The sequence below is a fragment of the Ovis canadensis genome, chromosome 11, assembly GCF_042477335.2.
Source record: "Ovis canadensis isolate MfBH-ARS-UI-01 breed Bighorn chromosome 11, ARS-UI_OviCan_v2, whole genome shotgun sequence".
NCBI lineage: Eukaryota > Metazoa > Chordata > Mammalia > Artiodactyla > Bovidae > Ovis > Ovis canadensis.
Window position 1 is genome coordinate 51,105,569 of NC_091255.1, and position 19,788 is coordinate 51,125,356.

Below are 19,788 nucleotides of genomic sequence, written 5' to 3' on the forward strand. Positions count from 1 at the left end.
GTCAAATTCACTGAGACGGAAAGCAGAATGGTGATAAGGGCGAGGTTACTGTTCAACAGGTAAGAGCTTGGGAAGGTGCCAAAGTTCTGTAGGTGACCGCTGGAGACCGTTACAGAACAATGTACATGTACTTAACCTCACAAAATTGTAATTTAAAATGGTTAAAATGGTAAATTTTGTTGGATACATATAATTTAAAAATAGAAATTTAAAAGACGAAAATTGGCTTGAATTCAGCCCCTCTACCTATCAGAGCAGGCAGAGCCGCTCACCTACCTATAAGGCAGAGCGCCGGTGATTCCAGACACCTGGACGTCCCCTCCCTCACTTCCCTTCCCCCACACTCGGTCCCGGCGCGTCTCACTGCGCAGGCGCAGAGCTGGGGCGGGTGGGCAGGAGGGGGCGTGGCCTCACTCCGCGCCTGTGCGGAATTCCAGCTGCAACTGCTGTGGGGGAAAATGATGCCCAGGTTGGGCTCCCGGGCCGCCGGCCGAGAGGAGGCCCGCACTGCACACGCGCAGACCGAGCATCCGCGTCAAAAGCAGAAGAGAGCGCGCGCTCCCCACGTCCTGCGCGCCCAGCTGCCAAGCATTCGTCCCCGCCGTGACTCCTGCCCGGCCTGGCCAGGCTGGCGCGGCCTCATCTGAAGAGCGATGCCCCGGGAGATCATCACCCTGCAGCTGGGCCAGTGCGGCAACCAGAGTGAGCGAACGAGAGCCGGGCCCAGCTAGTCTCCGGTTCTGCCCCTTCGGGTCCCACCCGAGTGCTTGGCATCCTCCAACACCACCACCCCACCCCCGCCCCGCTTCCGTTCCATAACCCCCCTGCCCTACTGCGCATGATGACACCCAGCACGAGAGACATGCCTCTAACCCTGAGCTGTCACGGCGCCCAGATCCGGGCGTCTTGGGCCCACCCTGGAATGTGTGACAGTGTCTGAGCCTCACCCTGGGCTCCGAGCCCTCTGCTAGAGGGCTTTAGCAGACCCAGGCGTCTCTCCCCATCCCCCAGTTGGGTTCGAGTTCTGGAAACAGCTGTGCGCCGAGCATGGTATCAGCCCCGAGGGCATCGTGGAGGAGTTCGCCACCGAGGGCACTGATCGCAAGGACGTCTTTTTCTACCAGGTGCCCCCAGCGACTTAGCCAGGGTTGGCAATGGCCCACGAGGCCTGAAGGGAAGGGCTTGGGTACTGGGAAACCCACTGGGCAGAGGAGCCAGGGCGGCTGGTTTGAAGGAGGAGGGCAGGCAGGAGCCAGAGTTGGGAGGACTGGAGGACTGGGCAGGCCCGAGCTGATTGGGCCCCTTCTGGACTCCTCTTGACAGGCCGACGATGAGCACTACATCCCGAGGGCAGTGCTGCTGGACCTGGAGCCCAGGGTGATCCACTCCATCCTCAACTCCCCCTATGCCAAACTCTACAACCCAGAGAACATATACCTGTCAGAGCATGGAGGAGGAGCTGGCAACAACTGGGCCAGCGGATTCTCCCAGGTATCCAGGTGGCCATCCGGGAGATTCTTGATGTTCCCTTCCTGGGGTAAGGCAAGCACAAGCAGTCTGGTGATTAGACCATACTGACAGTGAGAGACAGGGGACTACCCTGATAAGAGGGACAGACATAGAGAAGTTTATGCAAAGTAGCATTTCTGGGGTGAGGGCCACAGTCGGGGCTCTGCTTGAGGTGTCAGCAGTGTCCCAAGGTAGAGTTACTGGTGCTGAAAGGAGATGCTCTCCAGAAACGTCATCCTCACGTCTCTATAGGTGTCTCCTCCCTCCTCATCTCTCTATACAGGGTGAGAAAATCCATGAAGATATCTTTGACATCATAGACCGAGAAGCAGATGGAAGTGACAGCCTAGAGGTGAGGTTCTGCCCCTTTAGGGGAGAGGAGGGAGGAAGCTGAGAAGTGCTGGGGGAAGTCAGGAGGTTGCCTCCCTGGTCGCTCAGATGATAAGGAATCAGCCTGCAATGCAGGAGACCCAGGTTCAAATCCCTGGGTCGTGAAGATCCCCTGGAGAAAGGAATGGTAACCCACTCCATTATTGTTGCCTGGAGAATTCCATGGACAAAGGAGCCTGATGGGCTACTGTCCATGGGGTCACAAAGAGCCTGATCAGATGTGTGATGGGGGCAATTTAATTCATAACTCTTGAGTATCAGATGTGAGATGGTGAAGTAAATAAGGTTCAGTTTGTGTCCTCAAGAAGATCCTAATCTGGATGGCATCAGCTCCTTCCTTCTCAAGGAGCCTCACACTGGATGGATATAGAAGAAACCCTGAGACTTGAGAGGGTTGGGAGTGGGACATGAGACAAGCCAGAAGCCTCTCCCCCAGATCCCTGGAGACTGCTTCTCCATTCCTTCCCCTGCAGGGCTTTGTGCTGTGTCATTCCATCGCTGGGGGGACCGGTTCTGGCCTGGGCTCCTACCTCTTGGAGCGATTGAATGACAGGTAAGCCTGTGTTTGGGAAGAGAGCATTAGCTCTGTTTCCCTGGGTAATGTCTTTTCTTTTGTCACTTTTTCTTTTGGCTGAAAGCCCTATTACTACTGCCCTTGAGTTACAAGTAGGAACAGAGCCTGGCCTCCCAGGGAACATCTTGGAAGCAATAACTCCCAGGAAGCAGAGGGTCTGCATAGCTGGGGGAGAGGACCTAGGAGGGAGGGAGGTTTGATGCTTCAGGTTTATCTTTTTTGGCTTCTGGGCTCTAAAGACTCCATTCTGCCCTCACTCCTTTTGTGTAAGACCTTGGTGGCACTTGGAAAGGAACGGCCCCTGTTATTCCTGGAGAAGACAAAGAGGGGCAGTGATGAGAGTCCTTCCAAGTCACTCTGCTACCTGCCCGTTTCCCTCTTCCTCACCCCCAGGTACCCCAAGAAGCTGGTACAGACATACTCAGTGTTTCCCAACCAGGACGAGATGAGCGATGTGGTGGTCCAGCCCTACAACTCACTGCTCACACTCAAGAGGCTGACCCAGAACGCTGACTGTGTGGTGAGCATGGGAGGAGGAAGCGGGGCCTTTGGCCTACCTCCCCAAACCAGTGAGACACCTACACTCTGCCCTTCCCAAGCCCTTGCCCAGAGAACAGACAACCAACAAAGCCATACTTGGTGGCCCAAAGTATGAAATAAGAACCTGACCCCAAGCTTCTCATAGTCCCTTTAGGTAGCAGGACTCTCAACAAAGTAACACCCCCCTCCCACATGTCTCCACTTAGCCTATTTAATACCTACTCATGTTTCCATTCTCAGCCTAATGGTTACTTTCTTAGCAAAACCTTCCCTCACCACCCAGACAAGGTCAAATTCCTCTGTGCTTATTTCAGGCGTAACTATACTTTTCTGTTGTTTTATATTCAATGCCAGTCTCCCTTCTCTAGACCAGGGGTCCCCAACCTCTGGCATCTAATGCCTAATGATCTGAGGTGAAGCTGATGTAATAATAATAAAGTGCACAATAAATGTAATGCACTTGAATCATCCTGAAACCCCACTCCTAACCTTGTCCAAGGAAAAATCGTCTTCCACGAAACTGGTAAAGTTGGGCACCGCAGCTCTAGACTATAGACCTGGTGACGGGGAAGACCATGCCTGTTTTACTCTCTATGGTTTCTCCAGAGCCAGGTACCATGCATGGCACATGTTGGACAGTCAAATATTTCTCTAATGCACTGGATGGTAGAAGTGTCTCCTGATTCCCCAGAGACAGTACTTGCCCTTTAAATTAACACACCTACTTCCTAGTTTTGGAGTTTAGAGGGAGACTAAGCTAATAACTTATTTCTCTGCCCCCTTTCTCCTCAAAAAGGTGCTGTGACCCTCTTCTGTCCCCCCAGGTGGTGCTGGACAACACAGCCCTGAACCGGATTGCCACAGACCGCCTGCACATCCAGAATCCCTCATTCTCCCAGATCAACCAGCTGGTGAGCCCCCCGCTCCTGGACTCCCTCCTTCCCGAAGCACCATCTAGGGAAGGGAGGCCCCCAGGACAAGGCCCATGACCCGGCACACTGTCCCCAGGTGTCCACCATCATGTCAGCCAGCACCACCACCCTGCGCTACCCTGGCTACATGAACAACGACCTCATCGGCCTCATCGCCTCGCTCATTCCCACGCCACGGCTCCACTTCCTCATGACTGGTTACACCCCCCTCACCACGGACCAGTCGGTAAGAGCAGCCCTCAGGCCCAGCAGGCCCTGACCAGCCTTTCCCTTCTCTCTGCTGCACCCAGAGGCCCTGCTTCCTCGCTGACTTGCTCTCCTCTCCCGCTGCCTGTGGCGCCCTGCAGGGCCTGGGCTGTATGGAGTCTGCTGATGCTCCTGCACAAGGGCATGAGTAAGCTGAGCTCGGGGGGACTGAGATCTCTGATGCCTCAGTGAGGACCTGAGTCTAAGGACACTCCCCAGAGACCAGGGTCCCCTGCGTCTGATGGGGCCGTGCATCACCTCATGCTCTCTGTCCATGCGTCTCTCGCCTGTGCCGAGTGCCGGGCTGCCCTGTGGCTACTCTCCCCCCAGGTGGCCAGCGTGAGAAAGACCACGGTCCTGGATGTCATGAGGCGACTGCTGCAGCCCAAGAACGTGATGGTGTCCACAGGCCGGGATCGCCAGACCAACCACTGCTACATCGCCATCCTCAACATCATCCAGGGGGAGGTGGACCCCACCCAGGTAGGTGAAGCCCCTTTGTCCTACCCCCAGAGCCCACAGGGGTAGAGGAGAGGCTACCACCACCATTCCTGTGCCCACCCCAGGTGCACAAGAGCCTGCAGAGGATCCGGGAACGGAAGCTGGCCAACTTCATCCCCTGGGGCCCCGCCAGCATCCAGGTGGCCCTGTCCAGGAAGTCGCCCTACCTGCCTTCTGCCCACAGGGTCAGTGGGCTCATGATGGCCAACCACACCAGCATCTCCTCGGTGAGCCTGGCTGCCTGGTCTGCTTTGGCCCCTTTTCCACCTTCATCATTCTCCCCCAGATCCAATCCAACCCCCTGTCTCACCCTGGCTCCCATCCTGGAGATTTTTATCTTTTTCAGCTCTTTGAAAGTTCCTGCCAGCAGTACGACAAGCTGCGAAAGCGGGAGGCCTTCCTGGAGCAGTTCCGGAAGGAGGACATCTTTAAGGATAACTTTGATGAGCTGGACAGGTCCAGGGAGGTCGTACAGGAGCTGATTGATGAGTACCACGCAGCCACTCGACCAGACTACATCTCCTGGGGCACCCAGGAGCAGTGAGTCCTCCCTACTGCACCCTCTGGACAGTAAGCACAGCCCCATCATACTTGGTTCCTCTGGTCCAAAATCCCCTTACCAACAAGGTTCTAGATTCTTCTCCAACCCAAGAGTGGGCTTTGCTTCTTCCTTTTGACGCTTTAACCCTTGATACACTTATTTAGCTCTAATAAAGTAATAAAGCTTAGTTGTGAATATAGTCAGGCCTTGGTCTGTGAATAGCTGTCAGGCCTTGGTGGGTGAACACGGGGGACAATGAAAGGATCTCCGTGGTGCCTCACAGTTCCCAGGCATGTGCTGGTAGGGTAGGCTTTACCTGCTCTAGTCTTACCAGGTAGTCCCGGTCTGTGTGTCCATTGTTTCCATGAGCATCCCTGCCTAGAACCAGGCTGTTTTACTGCAGCCAGCGTTACTAATGTCTGCTGTCTCCTCTGTGCCTAAGGTCCTGCCCGAGGGTAGATCTACATTGCCCATATTGCCCCAGCCTCCTCCACTCAGGGCAGAGGCTGTGGTGGCTGCTGAAAGAAGGCCTGCAGCATTCTGAGCAAGTCAAGAAAGCCAAGACTCTGGATTCCCAGGCCCAAGGCATTTAGATCCTCAGGAGTTAACCCAATTCAGCTTGATCTGATAAAGCAGTAACAGAGCTCAGGAGTAAAGCTGAGCCCATCCCAATCTATGCATTGTTTGTGCCAGAGCAGTTCTTGGGTCTGATCCTGCTCCAGGCTTCTTCTGTTCCAGGTCCAAAGCAGTAGGCACATTAAAGATGGTCCCAACTAAGACCCAGAAGCAGGACACCAGGGTAGGACTGGGTAGTGCCAGTCCTGGTGACTCACTGCCCTCGGGCCTCAGGGACGCCAAGAGGCCACCCCCATGCCACTCAATGGAAGAAGAATGAGTAATTGCCAGCTTCTAAAACTGCCCTCTTGCCTGCCCCACCCACCACCCTAGGGCAGCATACTGGCCACGAGGAGGTTAAATCTAGAAGGTCAAGGAAGGTGGAGCCCTGTGGTGTTCAGACTCCTCTCAGTGCTGGTAAAAGCCTGGGAGTGTGGGCGTCCCTGGGGGTGGAGCTCTGAGCTCTGGGGCTCCAACTTGTCCCACTGACAACACTCCCACAGGAAGGGTTTGTGTAAATAAGGATTTTTTTTTTTTGGCTTCTCTTCTACAAATAAATTAAGAAACAAACTAGAAAATTGTCTGCACCCATTGCAGCCCTTACGTGTGGGGTATGCCCTGTCCCTGCAGGGCCAAAAGGGTCCATGGTTCCCTGAAATCTCAGAGTAGTCCAGATCCAGGCTGGAGGCAAGAGGGAGGTCGTGACCTCTTGGCAAGCTCAGTCCTGCAGCTGCCCCAAACAGCCAAACTGTCCCTGGGGCTCGTCCAGGCCCGGGTGCTGGCTGGGAGGGGAGGTGTCTGGCAGGTCTTGGCATGGAGGAGGGCTGCTGCTGGGCCTCTCGGGGGAGGGGTTGGCCAAGTAGGCATTCACCAGCTGCACAATCTCTTCCACCTAAGAGAGGGCAGAGGTCAGAGTACAGAAGGGGTCAATGAGTTCTCCTTTGTCTCATCCTCCACCCAGGCTCCTTCCCAAGGCCTTATGCGAGCTGCCCTCCTTAACCTTTCCTTCCTCATCACCACTCTCCCTCACTCTGTGCCTATCACACTTCTGCTCCTCTATTATCCTAAGGTGAGTCTCATCTCAGGACCTTTGCACTTGCAGGTCCTTCTGCCTGGAAAGCTGTGTCCCAGGATCTCCTTTGGGTGTTGTTGAGTAGCTTTTCCTGACCATCCTACCTAATGCTCTGATCCCCTCCAGTCACTTCCTGTCTCACTACCCTTTCCTTCGTAGCATCTGTCACCATCTTTAACAGTCTTTGATTCCTTGTTCAGTGTCTGATGGCCAGTACTACCGTAAGCTCCTTGAGTTTGTCTTTGATCACTGTGGGATCCCTAAGGTCTAGGGCTGTAGACCCATGCTCAATGTTTCATAAATGTTTCTTAACACCCTCTCTCTCCCTTCCTCCTTCTACACCCTCTTCCCACTCACCTGGGGACTCTGCAGGAGGAGCTGGCTCTCTCCCACCCTCAAGGCCAGGGTGTGGGGACCCATTAGCTGGCAGGCGGCCACACGGCCATAGCTGACGCTGTGGATGGGCTCTGTCTCACCGGGCCGCGAGAGGGACATGGCCTTGGCTCCCAGGCCCAGGCATAGCTTCTGTGGAGCGCCCCCACCAGGCTCCTGCGGATGTGGACAGACAGGCAGAGTCAGGGTGGAAAGAGGGGACCCTGCTGCATTATTTTTGGTGGAGGGAGATGGCTGTGAGCAAGACGTTTCCTGGTCCCTCCCACCCCCCACATGATCCACAGCTGCCAAGAGTGAGGGCCTCAGGGACAGTGATTCCTGGGCTTTGAGATGGGCAGCTGTGCTGGGTGTAGGGAGTGCAGTGACCCACAACGGGGGCCTGTGGCTCTGGGGCAAAGGTGTGGGGCTTGGGCCACCAGAGTCCCCCTCTCCCTTCTCCCCCTCACCGTGCTCAGCTCCAGAACGTCATACCGAGCAGCGCCGAACCCTGGACACTGCGCCGCCAGAGCCAGGTAGGCAGCCATGGCCTCAGCTCGGCCCATGCCCCGTAGCCGCTTCCAGCCTCCCAGCACAGCAGCTGCCCTGCCGGCGCCACCTCCTCCCTCGCGGGCCACGCTTCCAGCCGTGCGGCCGGCCCCGCCGTGCCGGGCCCGCTCCGCCCGCCTCTTGGCCAGGCTCGGGCTCCAGATCGCCCCGGCCAGCAGGGCGGCGGAGGGGGGAGGCCTGGGCACCGGGCGGGGAGGGTCTTCACGCGGCCGGGCCGGGGTGGGCAGCAAGCGGTCCAGGCGTGGCAGGGGCGCCCGCGGGGAGAAGTCCCGGTGCAGGCTCTGCAGGCGCAGCGCCGCCAGGGCGCGCAGCGTGTCGTCGGGCGGGGGCGGCCGGCCGCGCAGCAGCAGAGCGTGAGCCTACGGGGAGGCAGCGGGGATCAGCACGGGAGCCGCGGGTACCGTCGCGAAGACACCTAGGGTGCGGAACTGTAGGTCTGGGTTGGAGCACCGCCTCCCCCGGGGTTGTCATAACGACGAAAAGCGAAGGCCCAGAAAGGGAGGGGTTCAGGCTACGGGGTCTCCCCCGGCCGTGAGTGCGGGAGAGCCTCACCTGCTCAAAGAGGAAGGGCAGTTCGTGACCGTCTGGGGACAGCCCCTCAGGGTGCAGAGGTCCGTGAAGACGCAGACACAGTCTCCAACCGGTGTCCGGCGGGTCCTCCAGCCCGGCTTCCTCCGCCGCCAAGCTGCAGCAAAAAGAAGGGAGCGATACGGCCGGGCAGCAGGGCCCCGCAGGCGGCCGCCCAGGGGAAAGAGGCGAGGCCAGATGTTTGGGGGCGGGGCCCGCCAGGGCGGAGTGGACCGCGGAGGCAAGCCTCGAAGCCCAACTGCAAACCGCCGGCAGGCAGGAATCCGCCTGTGAACTTCACCGTGCCGAGGCCAGCGCTCGGTAAACGTTTACTTAGGGATGGATCGAAGCAGAGAGGCCAATGGGCTAACGGAGAGCAGGGCTGGGGCTGGACATTTACTTCTCAAACCTGGTGAGCACGTCGGCCACGAGAGTGCCCCCGGCCAGGGCTCGCTCCTGCGCCCCTCGCTGCTCGTACAGCGCGAATGTATTACGGCTCCGGGTCAAGCCCAGCCGCCCCACCAGCTCTCGAGCCACCTGGAAGGCAGGGAGCATAAAGGGAAAGTCAGGCTCAGACCGCGCAGGGGGCCTGCCAGTACTTCTGGAAGGGTCCAACTGGAGGGATCTGTCAGCTCTCTTAGTCCCGCCACACTCAGCCCTTATCCAGCTGATGACTCTCAGACTCGGGCAAACCTAGAGTCCCGGCACCACGAAAGCCAGGCACGGGACGCTGGGAGGCTGAGGTCTCCGGGGTTCTCTCTGGTCTTACCTCTCCCGCCGTGGTGTGGGAGTCTATGGCCACAGGGCAGACACCAGCCCCCGGACAGTGCACGGTACACAACAACTCCTGCCGTCGGCTCAGCGCGGAAATCTCGGCCAGCGATGGCACTAGCTCCCGGCCGCGCGTCCGGCCCAGCGCTCTCCGTATGAAGCGCGCATATTCCGCCAGTTCCGAGTCCGGGAGCGCCTGCTCAGTCCTGGATTAGGGACAACTGGAGGGTTAGCGCTCCCAGGGCTTGCCTTCTCCTCCTCCCTATTGCCTTTTTAGCTCAGACTTTATTTCACCTCGCCCGATTCCCTCCCCTCCAACTCTAAGTTCCTTGAAGGCAGCACCACCAGCTGTTCTGAATCTAAACCCCACCCCACCCCACCCCCACGCTCAGTAAGGAGCTGAATTACTTTCAAAGGCCCTTGGCAGCCTATCTGCCCCCTCCCACTTCCCAAAATTTCCATGCTCCTCCTTTGGGTTGAAATCCAAACTCCAGCCGTATTCTGCCTTCCAGCCAGAAGTCCTGGCGCTGGACTGCATCAGCCCCAAGGAAAAACAGCCTTTTAATAATTCTTCTGCCCAAAGTGGGAGCCTTTTTTGTAATTCCTCCGCCCACAAGTGGGGTATGAACTTGTGATTCCCACAAAGGCACTGCGCTCCGGAGCAGCGGCCCTGACCTTGGGCAAGTCCCTTCCCTTCTCTGGGTCCAAGTTCTCCATCTGCCAAACCCTTTGGAATGGCCTGCCATTCTTTCCCAGCTCCCTCCTCTCCCTTGCCTTGGCCTTTCCCCCACGCCTCCCCTCTCACCTCTCCAGATGCCCAAGGAGGTGTCCCCGTACGGCTCCACCTGGCCGGAAGGTGCAGCTCATGCAAGTGAGGAGCTGCCAGTACCGCAGGGCCGCGGGGTCTTGGGTAGCTGGCGGCCCGGGGGGCCCCGCGGGGCCCGAGGTCTGCTTAGCCAGCTGCAGGAAGAGTTCGTCTCGGAGCGCAGGCAGGTCCCGGCAGGTCTGGAGCACACCCTGCATCAGGGGCCCGGGGCGCCGCGCCCCCTCCAGGGCCTGCAGCGCCAGGAACAGCCTCACGGCCTCCTCCCGCAAGGGCGCGTAGCCGGGACCTGAGGGAGGGTTGGGGGCGGAGGGACGGTTTGGAGAGGGGAAACAAAGACGGGCCCTGGGAGGAAGGCGTGAACCGCGGGAAGGTCAGAGGGAGTACAAGGGGACAGGGGTGGCAAGGAGGGGAGAGTGCGAAGGACAGGAAGAGTGAAGGGAAAGCAATGGTCCCCACAGAGCCAAATTCAACCCCTGCCTCCCAGGAATCTCCCCCTCTAGACCCACTAAGGCTAGGCTTCAAGTTAGTAACACTTGGAAAAAGTGTTAGTTGCTCAGTCGTGTAACTTTGCTTCTCCATGTAGTGACTCTTTGCTTCCCCATGGACTGTAGCCTGCCAGGCTCCTCTGTCCATAGAATTCTCCAGGCCAGAATACTGGAGTGGGGAGTGTTCCCTCCTCCAGGGGATCTTCCCGACCCAGGGACTGAACCCAAGTCTCCCACATTGCAGGCGGATTCTTTACCGCGTGAGCCAGCAGGGAAGCCCTAGTAACTTGGAGGGATAGACTAAAAGACACAGTCAAACCGTGGGTTCTGTACTTAGGTACTGAGAGTCATCACTGGGCCAGAAGACAGGCTGGACTGAGAGTCAGAAAACCAAGGCTCTTCTCCCAGCTGCCCTTATTCCTCTAGCTTGAGAACCTGGGCCTGTCATTATACCCTTTGGGGGAGAAGTGTAGCTAAATGAGGTCAGCACATTCTCCTGAGGTGGTGGCTTTTCCACCACTTGTAAAGGAAGTATGTCATGGTGTTGAGAGTATAATGAAAGAACAAGAGAGAGTGTGTAAAAGCTCGTGAAGGAACATCAGTAGTCAGAATGAGACCCAAAGAGAAGGTAGTCAGTCAAAGGGGGTCTTTACTTTCTGTGCTGGCTTCCCTCCCCCTCTACCCTGGGTATCAGTCTGCTCCGTTTCTTGTTTCATCTTCATCCTTTGAAAAATGAGGGGCTAGGGGCTAGTCCTCTGAGGACTCCTAGATCCCTATCAAGTGAGACCCCATCCCAGTGACTTGGGCCATGGCACCACTCACCTGGGGCAGTGACTCCGTAGGGCAGAGGCAGGAGTGGGGCATACAGGGCTCCACTGGTGTGCCTCAGAATCGGGTTTCTTCTGTAAATAAGGGCCACGGCTTCTGGGTCCCCACGACTCTCCTAGAGGCCAGGGAAATGATCTCAGTGATGGAGAAGGGAGCTCCCCCCTTGAGCCCGGAAAGCTTAGGGGTCCATCACCCTCCTCTTTCTCCATGGAGTTCTCTCTCTCGCACCTGAATGTCCCTGAGCAGCAGCTGGGTGGGGGTCTCCAGAGGCGCCTTGGAGGCAATCACCTCCCGCAGCGCCACCCCCCAGCGCTCTGCCTCCGACTGGCGAGGCGAGCAGAGCCGAATGCTGTGCTTCCGGCCACTCACGGTCACTGACCACAGACCTGGGGGAAAGAGAGGCCGTGGGGGGCGGGCAATCAGGGCTGCCTGGGGCAGCTGCCTGGGGAGGTAGGAGAATCCCCAGGAGGTCTCACCGGTCTCCTTGGGCCTGCGCTCAGGGCCGGAAACTGAGCACAGGCTGGTGAGCACTAGGCTCCCGAGCCGCCTCGCCCCCTTTCCGCTGCTGCTGAACTGGTCCAGGGAGTCCCGGGTGAGCACAAACCAGGCTCGGCGCGGGGGCAACCAGGGCCGCGCCCCTCCTCCGCGGGGCTCTCGGTACAGCCAACCTTCGGGGAGAAGGCGGGAAAGGGGATCAGCAGGATAAGACATCATCCCCTGGAGGGTTGGGATCGGGGCCTCTAGAGCGTATGAGGTGGATCCCCACCTTTCACGACGACATCTGGGTCGTCTTCAGACGGCCCCTTCTCCGGGATGAGGCTCCGCGTCTCCTCCCAGCTTTGCAGCCTGGGCAAGAGGGGAGCGAGGGTTGGGCAAGCCTGCCGGTCCTGCACCCCGCCTCCAGGAGGCTCTTCTCTAAGGGCTCCCCAGGCAGGCCACGAGGGGTGCCTACTCCCGGCTGGGCACCCCTCCCCCAGGCTGTGGGAACTGCTGGGCCGTTCTGACCTCGAACCAGAAATAGCCTGGACCCCCCCTTCCTCCCCGCGCCCCCAGCCGGACCGCCCCCCGGGACCCTGGCCAAACCACAGCGTCCGGCGTAAGGCCTCTCCCTTATTGCACAACCGCGGGAGGGAAGGAGAGGATGGGGGTCCCAGGAACTGGCTGGGGTCTCCAGACCATGGGACTGCAGGGGCTAGGCTCACCTGTCTGAAACTGGCCCACTCCTCATAGGCTGAGTCAGCGTCACATCTAGGGGGCCCTGGGGAAACAGACAGGGCATCCCTCAGGCTCAGAACCCTCCTTGCAGGATGCCAGTGGCTTCTGCTCTGGGACAGCGCAGCTCAGGGAATTGAGGAATCGAGGCGTGGGGTGGTGACTGTGACTGACCCAGCGAGCTGAAGCCACTGGACTTGCCCCTTCCACCAGTCTCTACCCAACAGCCCAAGCTAAGAAGTCAAGACTCTCGTCTTGTCTGTGATTCAAGAGGCAATCAGGGGTTGGGGAAGAGTAGAAAAAGCACCAGGCAGAGTCAGGAGACCAGGGTTCTAATACCAGCTCAAACATCACTTCCAGTCAGAAACTCACTGTGGAACCTGGGCAAGCCCCCTCAAGTCTTTGGGCCTTAGCTTCCCAATCTTTGAAAAGGGAGTGGTGGATGAAGTCCTTTCTTGCTCTGGCAGACTCGAAGTCACCCCCCTCCTCCTCATTTTCCCTTCTTTGGCTGGTGGGCGTTCAGGCTGGCAGGCAGGTGGTAGGCATGGAGGTGAATGAAGGGAAGAGGAACCCTTTCTGTATAGGAGTTTCTCCAAGAGCTTTTTATCCCCTCCCACAGACACCCCTGAAATTCAGTGGTAGGTAGAGACCCTGCCCTTTTGCTGGGGCTCAGGCCAGGCTGAAGAATACTCTGCATGGAAGGTACAGTCCAGGATTTTGCCCTCCCTCCCCCATCCCACCTTTGTGCCCTGGAACTTCTACTGTAGACTGGGGTCTAAGAGAGGCTGAAAACCCATCCAGGAACCAGGTCAGGCGGGAACTGTGCCAGGGTCCCATTGCGACCAGGCAGCTAAAGCCAGGAGGCGGGGGAGGGGGACCAGGGACACCTGTCCCCAAGCTCTGGGGGGAGGGGTGGAGGTGGAGCAGGAGGGAGGCAATGGCAGTGGTTCACAAAGCCGACCCTGCCCAGGCTGGAAGCTTGGGGACGCCTGGGTCCAATGCCTTCAGGGGCACAGGTCCTCTTATTTTCTGGCGGGGCCAAGAGGGGCTCTCAGCCACACCACCGTAGGGGCAGGTGCTGACCCCTCTCTTAGACCAACTACCCTAATCACAGTCCCCTGCTTCCCTCCCTCCCCTCCCCTCTATATTTATCCGCCCTCCGCCTCCGCCAGGTGCTGGCGCCGGCCCCGGCGGGCGGCGCAGCCCGCCCCACCCGGGCACTGAGCCACTGGGCCTGCTGGGGACCCCTGAGCGGGGGATGGGAGCCTGACCCAGGCCACAGCACACGAGTCTGGCTGCCCGGAGTCTGGTGGCTGATGTGTAGGGGCATGAGAGAGAGGACGTCAGGGCGTGATCTACATCAGTAGAGCCTCAGTTTCCCCACGGCAAGATTCGACGAAACCCCGGAGCCGAATGTCTCTCACCATTCCCTCAGGATTCCCGAGGAGCCTCACCAGGAAGGTCGGAGAGTTCTGTCCTGAGTGCCAGGGTAATGATGAGGGGTCCTCGGAGGGCTGTGGCGCCCAGCTCCCTCTCCATGGAGCCCCCGCCACGGACCCCAATCTAAGGATACCTGCTTCCCCTCGCCCAGGTCCCTGCGGCGGGAACTCCCGCATCTGGCCCCAGCGCCCTGCGCTCGTGAACTGGGAGCGGAGCGGACCCAGGCGTCCGAGCTGCCCAGCCGGCCTCGCCACATTCCTCGGCGCTGGCGGAGGCGGAAGGAGACGGGATGGGACGCGGGCCCGGCGGGGAAGGGAGAGGCAGGGCCAGGTCGCGCCAGGCGTGACACCTCCCCTGCCTCAGGGCCCCCAGCAGGTGGACAGCGCCCAGCGTGCTGCGCGAGGCCCACAGGCAGATCCCAAGGCGGGCTGCTGCTGGAGCTCTCGGGGGCTTCGAGCCCCCAGGCAAAAACGTCTCCTGAAACCCCAGTCCACACGGCGTTTGCTGGAGTCTGGAGCAGGATTAGGCTTGACGGCCGGTTGTAGTGAGAGGGGTTGAGACAAGGCTCCAAACCCCCCAGGGACTTACCCTCCCGCCGCCCGCTGGACTCGGGGTCCGTAGCTCAAAGGTCTCCTCGTCCTCGTCTTCGTCCCCGTCCCCGCTAAGCTCGCCGTCCCCGTAGTCCCGGTGCAGAAGAGTAAAGCCTCGACGGCAGCAGAGAAGCCACCACAATCCCCCGGGGAGAGGCATCCGGGCGAGCAGCCGCGGGATGGGGGCGCGGGCAGCCGAGGCCGAGCTGCAGGGGGTCGGGGAAACTGGCGGGGCTCCGACCCAAGCAGGAGAAAGATGAGGCGGGAGGAGGAAAAGGGAGTGGGGGAGTGGGAGGAGATGGTGTCTGGCGCTGGGGTGCAGAGGGTCGCTAGCTGGAGCCTGCAGGGGGCTCGGAGTCTGGGCCCCCGGAGGGGGAGGGGGGAAGCGTCCAGGGCAGGGGGTGGGGGGGGAGGGAGCAATGTCCGGAGCTGGGAAGTAGTGTCCGTTGTAGTGTCCAGCCCTGTGGAGGGCAGTGTCCGGTGCAGTGTCCGAGGTGGGCAGTTGTCCAAGCTCCAAGGAGGGTCGTGTCCGGTAGGGCGTCCGGTGGCCGGGGCCCGGGCCGCGCGCGCTGCGCTCCCTGCAGCCCGGGGACTGGCGCGCTAGGGGCGCGAGCACAGTGCCGGGACCCCGCCTCCCCAACCCCCTCCTCTTCGGGCCCCCCTCCCACTTCTTTCTCTCCTCCCTTCTTTTCAGGGCTGTGTCCAGTTTTCGTCACAGCCTCCTCTGTCCAATCCTTGTGCCTGGCGCCGGGCGCGGCCACCAATCAACCTACTGAACCGCGGCGGGTTGCATCATGTGCCCCTGGCTTGGTGACAGCGGGGAGGGGCCGGGGAATAGGGAGGGAGGGGGCAGTGTGATGTTAGCCACGCCCCCGCCTCTGAGGTCAGACGCGGACTGCTAGTGACGTCACGGAAGCCCGCCTTCATGCTCTTGTTTTAACTCTTGGCTTACCAACCAACAAATTAAAAGCCCTCTTGGGCAAGAGCTTTGGAGAACAAAGTGCCCATAGGGCATAGAGGAAACCTCCGAGTGCTGCCCTCCGACTGCTGGCTCGTCACAGGGCTCCTAAGAAAGGAAAGAGCCTTAGCTACCTGCGCCACGCACAGCCCTAGAGGTGTAGCCCTCCGCCCATGGATGGAGTCCAATTCCTCGATCTGAGTCACCTCTTTGAGGTGTAGAAGCTGAGGCAGAGACTCCGGGAAAGTACAGTCCAGGGCCCAAAATAAAATCTAATTTAGAGCGCACAACTCACTGAACTCCAGTTGAAAGAGTAGAGTGACGGGATTCTAGGGCATCCCGTGGTCTTCGAATGGAGTGGAGGCTTCTCAGGTGACGATCCTGCGGTTCTGGGGTAGGAAGGGGTTAACCGAGGCTCTAAGCGGACGGGGCGGGGCCAGAGGGGCGGGGCCAGAGTGACCGCGGGCGCGCGCCTGCGTTGCTGACTCAGCGGCGATTCCCGCGAGCTCTGGTGGAGGGTTCCAGGTTGACCCCCAGTGGCTTGGACCCTTTGAGGATCGGCGCCATCTCCGGGCCTTCCCTGGAGCCTGGTACCGGGAGGCCGTGCTTCTTAGTCTCAGCCCCCGGAGGCTCCGAGAAGGAAAACTAGCCCGAGCTGGGCGGGGCGGGACAGGGCAGGGACGACAGGCCAGCGCCTCCCTGGAGACATCCCCGCCACTCTCCGCCCTTCTTGCCCTGGGTCCCCAGACCCCTGGCTGCAGTAGTCAGGGCAGCTTTGCTGACCGGATGTTAAACTGCGAGAGTTGTGGCACGTGGACACCATTCTGCGTGTCTTGACTATGTAAAACAAAGACTGGGAATCAATGTCTCTAGAGGCCATCCCAGCCTTGTCCTCGCCCCAGATGAGAGAGGCCTGCCCTGAGACTTCTTCGGGATGGAAACCATATACTCTTTTCCCTGCCTGGATCCCAGGCCCTTGCCTGCAGGGAAGTTCTTTCCGTTGTCTTTCCAGCAGGCTCAGTGCATTCCCTCTGACCCTGTCCCGAAGGAAGACGGAGAATGGCTTCACCCCCACCCCCACCTCACCCGTGGTAACCACTCTTTGTAAATCTGCAAATTGGAATTCTCTCCTTGGATTTTCTCCAAGGTGAAAAACTTCAACTCAACTTTTTAGATTACTTTTTTGTCCCTAAAAGAGAACCTTAGAAGGGACTCTAGAGTGGTAACTGAATCCAAAAGCACACCCAAAACGGGAATCTCCTGGCCGCGTTCCTACCCCCACACCAGGCATAGGCACACACAGTCCCGGACAGCCTCAGCCTGAGCATTCCAGAGGCCAGAAACTCGGTACTTGCTAAGGCAGCCATTACTGGATAGCACTCTAGTTGTTAGAAAGCTCTTCCTTACACTGTATCAGGAGGAACCCCCACCCCTCCTCGCCTGGCAACTTTCCCACCTTACCTCTGCTGGCAGAGGCCCGGTGAGAGTGGGTGTCAGTGTCTAGAGCTTTAGCAGGCTCAGGAGACCCCCACCCCCACCCAGGCTCTCAGCGCCTTCCTCTCAGAGCCAAGAGCGGGAGAGTGGGAAGGCGGGGCGGGGGGAACCACCATTTCTGCCCTGCTACAAATCATTTCCAAGCCGGTGACTCAAAAATAGTAACAGTTGTTGAGTTGCATCTCATTTCCATGTTGTCTATTTAATGTGCCAAAGTACAGAAGCAATTCCTTAGGTCCCTACCTCTTTCTCAGTGCCCCCCACCGACTCCCCCTTCCCACTACTCTCCCTGGAAACATTTCCTCAGCCCGCCCAATCCTCTTGATTCGCAGCCCTAGTGGTCCCAGGAGGAGACACTGTTGGTCTCAGTGGGAGCCGAGCAGGAAGAAAGGCGGGGTCGGCGGGGGCAGCGGCCGCCGCCGGGGTGAGGCCCTGGACTGCAGCCCCCACCCCTGAGGAGCCTCCGCAGGTCCTGGCGGAAGCGCAGGCCCAAAAAGGCGTAGAGCACCGGGTTGAGGCCGCAGCGGGCTAGGGCCAAACCCCCGGTCACCAGCAGTGCCAGATCCTTGCGCTTGCTGGCGGGGCAGCTCCGCTCGCGGGCCGCCAGGAGGTCGGCAGTATCCAATAGCAGGGCGAGACTGTAGGGCAGCTGCAGCACCACGAACGCCGCCACCAGGGCCACCACGACGCGCAGCGCGCGCCGGCGCTCGGGCCCCCTGGTGGCCAGCAGCGTGCGGCCCAGCAGCGCATAGCAGGCCGCCATGACGCCCAGCGGCAGCGCGAAGCCCAGGACCACCTGCGCCACGGCGCTCGCCCCTTTCACCGTCTGCGTGAGGCCCTCGGGGAAGATGAGACGACAGCGCCGCTGGCCTTCCCGGTGCCCATCCTGGCTGAAAAGGAGAGCGGGCAACGCCAGGAGCAGCGACAACAGCCACACGATGACTGAGACCAAGTGTGCACGGCCGGGCGCCGAGGGCCGCGGTCCAGCTGGGAGGGCCCGCGCAATGGCCACGTAGCGGTCGGCGCTGATACAGGCCAGAAAGAGGAAGCCGGCGTGGAAGGAGGCCGAGTAGAGGCCAGAGATGGCACGGCAGGTGGCACTTCCCAGACTCCAGCCTTGCAGAGCCCCGGCTGCGGCAAAGGGCAGGGTCAGGGCCAGCAGAAGGTCGGCCAGGGCCAGCTGGAGCAGGTGGGCGGAGGTGGGTGAGCGGGCAGCACGTCGGGCTGCCAGATGGGTGGCCAGGACCAGGCCATTGCCGGCCAGACCCAGTGCAGCCACCGTCAGGGAGACACTGGGTTGGAAGGCGCGACTAAAGGCCTGGACGTCCGCCTTGTAGCAGAGCTCTGGCAAGGGCTCAACCGAATATGCCTCCTCATCCTCCCCAGAGTACGGTCCCCAGGAGACCTGAGGAAGCCATAACAAGAAGAGATCTTATGAGACAAGCCTCAACCACACGGCTCCCCCTCCCACACAAGCATTCCAAGCTAAGAGCCTGTGTGTGACCAGGTACAATGGTACAGTACACAGGGCGAAGACATAAACTCTTTTCTAAACTCTTCCTAGCATATCCTCGACAGGCCTTGACTTCCGGCACACCCCTCCTGTCCCTACATCCAGCTTCCTGGGTGACCTTGAGCAAATCATTTGCTTTTCTGGCTCTCCACCTGTCTAATAGGTAATGTGGAGATCAGAAATCCCCAGGGGTGGTTTGAAACAAGGATTGTTTGAAATAAGGAAGATAATGAATGTGAAGCATCTGTGCTCTCTGAAGGGCCCAGCGTCTGTATTATTAATAAATCTTAAGAGCTTCCATTCTTTTGCAGCGCCATCTCCTGGAAGAACACCCATATTCAGACTTTGCCTCACACTTGGTCCCTGGAATTCTTGCTTGGTCTGGAGAATCGTTTTCTCTCTCTCCTTTCCCTTCTCTCCTCCTCACCCCCCACCCCTAAGCTTCCAGTACAAGGTTCACTGAACTACTCATGATGTAAGGGTTGGAGTTCAGGTTTTCTGGGCTCAGTTAGGACCTTAGACCTAAAGATTCAGCTCACCCTTCCTCTCATCCCCAGTCGTGTCCCCCAACCCCAGCCTCTCATTACTAGCCCCTTCTATCTGGAGGACCCCTGGTTCCAGAGGGTTCCAGGCATCCTAGGTAGGTCATAGGAAGGCAGAGGCCTGGTGCCAGGTGGGGAATCCCATCCGTTCACATTTACCCTCCCTCCCTGTAACCCTTTCCTCCCCCCTGCCCCCACTCCCACCTGTTCTGCGGGCTCAGTCCCCATCTCTGGCTACTCAAGTTTCTGAGGTAAAGCCACCGGGGAGAGAAGTTATAAACTAATGGGACAGGAAGGAAGGGGCGGGGAGAAGGGCTGAGACGGAGGTGGGGATGAGGGTCTGTGGGCCCTCTTTACCTAACTTTCCTATTCTACCTCCTAAAAAAAATAATTTACCTTGCCAGTAGAAAAAGAATGTGTTTTGGAATATTATCACTTGGTAGCTACCTGTGGGATCTGAATAATTTTTTTTTTTTTTTTTTTTACCTCTCTGAGCCTCAGGTTTTTCATCTGCAAAATGGAGTGAGGTAAAAATGCAGAATTCACAGGGTAATGAAGGTGCCTAGCACGCGTGCCTGGAGCAGAATTTGCTGTCTGAAAATGTTAGATTCTTTCTACTTACACTTCTCCCTATCTCCAAGCACCCTCCCTTTCCATCTCTCTTCTTGGATTTTCCAGGATCCCCCAGCCGGCCCTTTCTCCC

At 58.8% G+C, this 19,788-nt stretch overlaps 3 protein-coding genes and 3 long non-coding RNA genes across 17 annotated transcripts in view; 3 read left to right on the forward strand and 3 right to left on the reverse strand.

Annotated features, from left to right (window-relative positions):
* LOC138414354 (uncharacterized) overlaps positions 1 to 537 on the reverse strand; it is a 44,235-nt gene extending 43,698 nt beyond the window's left edge. Inside the window, exon 1 of the long non-coding RNA XR_011246800.1 lies at positions 277 to 537. This is a non-coding gene — a long non-coding RNA (uncharacterized lncRNA). The remainder of the gene's footprint in view (positions 1 to 276) is intronic.
* On the forward strand, positions 382 to 6,426 carry LOC138447612 (tubulin gamma-2 chain). 4 transcript variants are annotated; one of them, XM_069603816.1, is made up of 12 exons: positions 382 to 702; positions 1,012 to 1,124; positions 1,324 to 1,491; positions 1,793 to 1,861; positions 2,373 to 2,452; positions 2,867 to 2,993; positions 3,838 to 3,924; positions 4,022 to 4,171; positions 4,522 to 4,674; positions 4,758 to 4,919; positions 5,039 to 5,262; positions 5,676 to 6,426. In XM_069603816.1, the coding sequence occupies exons 1-11, from the start codon at positions 654 to 656 to the stop codon at positions 5,234 to 5,236; spliced, it is 1,356 nt and encodes a 451-aa protein (XP_069459917.1). In that variant the 5' UTR covers positions 382 to 653; the 3' UTR covers positions 5,237 to 5,262; positions 5,676 to 6,426. The 4 variants fall into 4 exon arrangements, with proteins under 4 accessions (XP_069459917.1, XP_069459916.1, XP_069459918.1 ...); XM_069603818.1 differs by having other exon boundaries at positions 413 to 702; positions 1,012 to 1,092; XM_069603815.1 differs by lacking the exon at positions 5,676 to 6,426 and having other exon boundaries at positions 5,039 to 5,432.
* Positions 6,358 to 15,236, reverse strand: PLEKHH3 (pleckstrin homology, MyTH4 and FERM domain containing H3). Of its 8 annotated transcripts, none has more exons than XR_011259906.1 (13): positions 14,577 to 15,182; positions 12,539 to 12,594; positions 12,103 to 12,182; positions 11,813 to 12,004; positions 11,565 to 11,722; positions 11,331 to 11,451; positions 10,003 to 10,309; positions 9,196 to 9,403; positions 8,836 to 8,963; positions 8,412 to 8,544; positions 7,785 to 8,218; positions 7,278 to 7,469; positions 6,358 to 6,740 (listed from the first exon to the last, which is right to left on the reverse strand). XR_011259906.1 is itself a non-coding variant. In XM_069603767.1 (13 exons), exons 1-13 carry the CDS (start codon positions 14,736 to 14,738, stop codon positions 6,567 to 6,569), a joined length of 2,370 nt encoding a protein of 789 aa, XP_069459868.1. In that variant the 5' UTR covers positions 14,739 to 15,220; the 3' UTR covers positions 6,358 to 6,566. The 8 variants fall into 8 exon arrangements, 4 of the variants coding, with proteins under 4 accessions (XP_069459868.1, XP_069459867.1, XP_069459866.1 ...); XR_011259905.1 differs by having other exon boundaries at positions 8,827 to 8,963; XM_069603767.1 differs by having other exon boundaries at positions 7,760 to 8,218; positions 14,577 to 15,220.
* Positions 13,723 to 15,826, forward strand: LOC138414356 (uncharacterized). Of its 2 annotated transcripts, none has more exons than XR_011246804.1 (2): positions 13,723 to 14,037; positions 15,273 to 15,826. It is a non-coding gene; the product is annotated as an uncharacterized lncRNA (long non-coding RNA). The 2 variants fall into 2 exon arrangements; XR_011246803.1 differs by having other exon boundaries at positions 13,827 to 14,037; positions 14,140 to 15,826.
* A 334-nt stretch (positions 15,827 to 16,160) lies between these two features.
* Positions 16,161 to 19,379, reverse strand: CCR10 (C-C motif chemokine receptor 10). The gene is made up of 2 exons (XM_069541576.1): positions 19,290 to 19,379; positions 16,161 to 18,435 (listed from the first exon to the last, which is right to left on the reverse strand). The coding sequence occupies exons 1-2, from the start codon at positions 19,311 to 19,313 to the stop codon at positions 17,365 to 17,367; spliced, it is 1,095 nt and encodes a 364-aa protein (XP_069397677.1). The 5' UTR covers positions 19,314 to 19,379; the 3' UTR covers positions 16,161 to 17,364.
* Positions 17,611 to 19,227, forward strand: LOC138414358 (uncharacterized). The gene is made up of 2 exons (XR_011246806.1): positions 17,611 to 18,706; positions 18,855 to 19,227. It is a non-coding gene; the product is annotated as an uncharacterized lncRNA (long non-coding RNA).
* Positions 19,380 to 19,788: the final 409 nt, after the last annotated feature.

Excerpts from the sequence above, each read along its gene's own strand:
- LOC138447612 (XM_069603816.1), top strand. The coding sequence starts at position 654 with ATGCCCCGGGAGATCATCACCCTGCAGCTGGGCCAGTGCGGCAACCAG. Across the intron at positions 703-1,011 it reads GGGCCAGTGCGGCAACCAGA|TTGGGTTCGAGTTCTGGAAA; the intron begins GTGAGCGAACGA and ends CCCATCCCCCAG. Across the intron at positions 3,925-4,021 it reads TCTCCCAGATCAACCAGCTG|GTGTCCACCATCATGTCAGC; the intron begins GTGAGCCCCCCG and ends CACTGTCCCCAG.
- PLEKHH3 (XM_069603764.1), bottom strand. The coding sequence starts at position 14,738 with ATGCCTCTCCCCGGGGGATTGTGGTGGCTTCTCTGCTGCCGTCGAGGC. Across the intron at positions 11,452-11,564 it reads TGCTGCTCAGGGACATTCAG|GAGAGTCGTGGGGACCCAGA; the intron begins GTGCGAGAGAGA and ends CCTGGCCTCTAG. Across the intron at positions 8,219-8,411 it reads TGCCCTTCCTCTTTGAGCAG|GCTCACGCTCTGCTGCTGCG; the intron begins GTGAGGCTCTCC and ends GCCTCCCCGTAG.
- CCR10 (XM_069541576.1), bottom strand. The coding sequence starts at position 19,313 with ATGGGGACTGAGCCCGCAGAACAG. Across the intron at positions 18,436-19,289 it reads GGACTGAGCCCGCAGAACAG|GTCTCCTGGGGACCGTACTC; the intron begins GTGGGAGTGGGG and ends TGGCTTCCTCAG.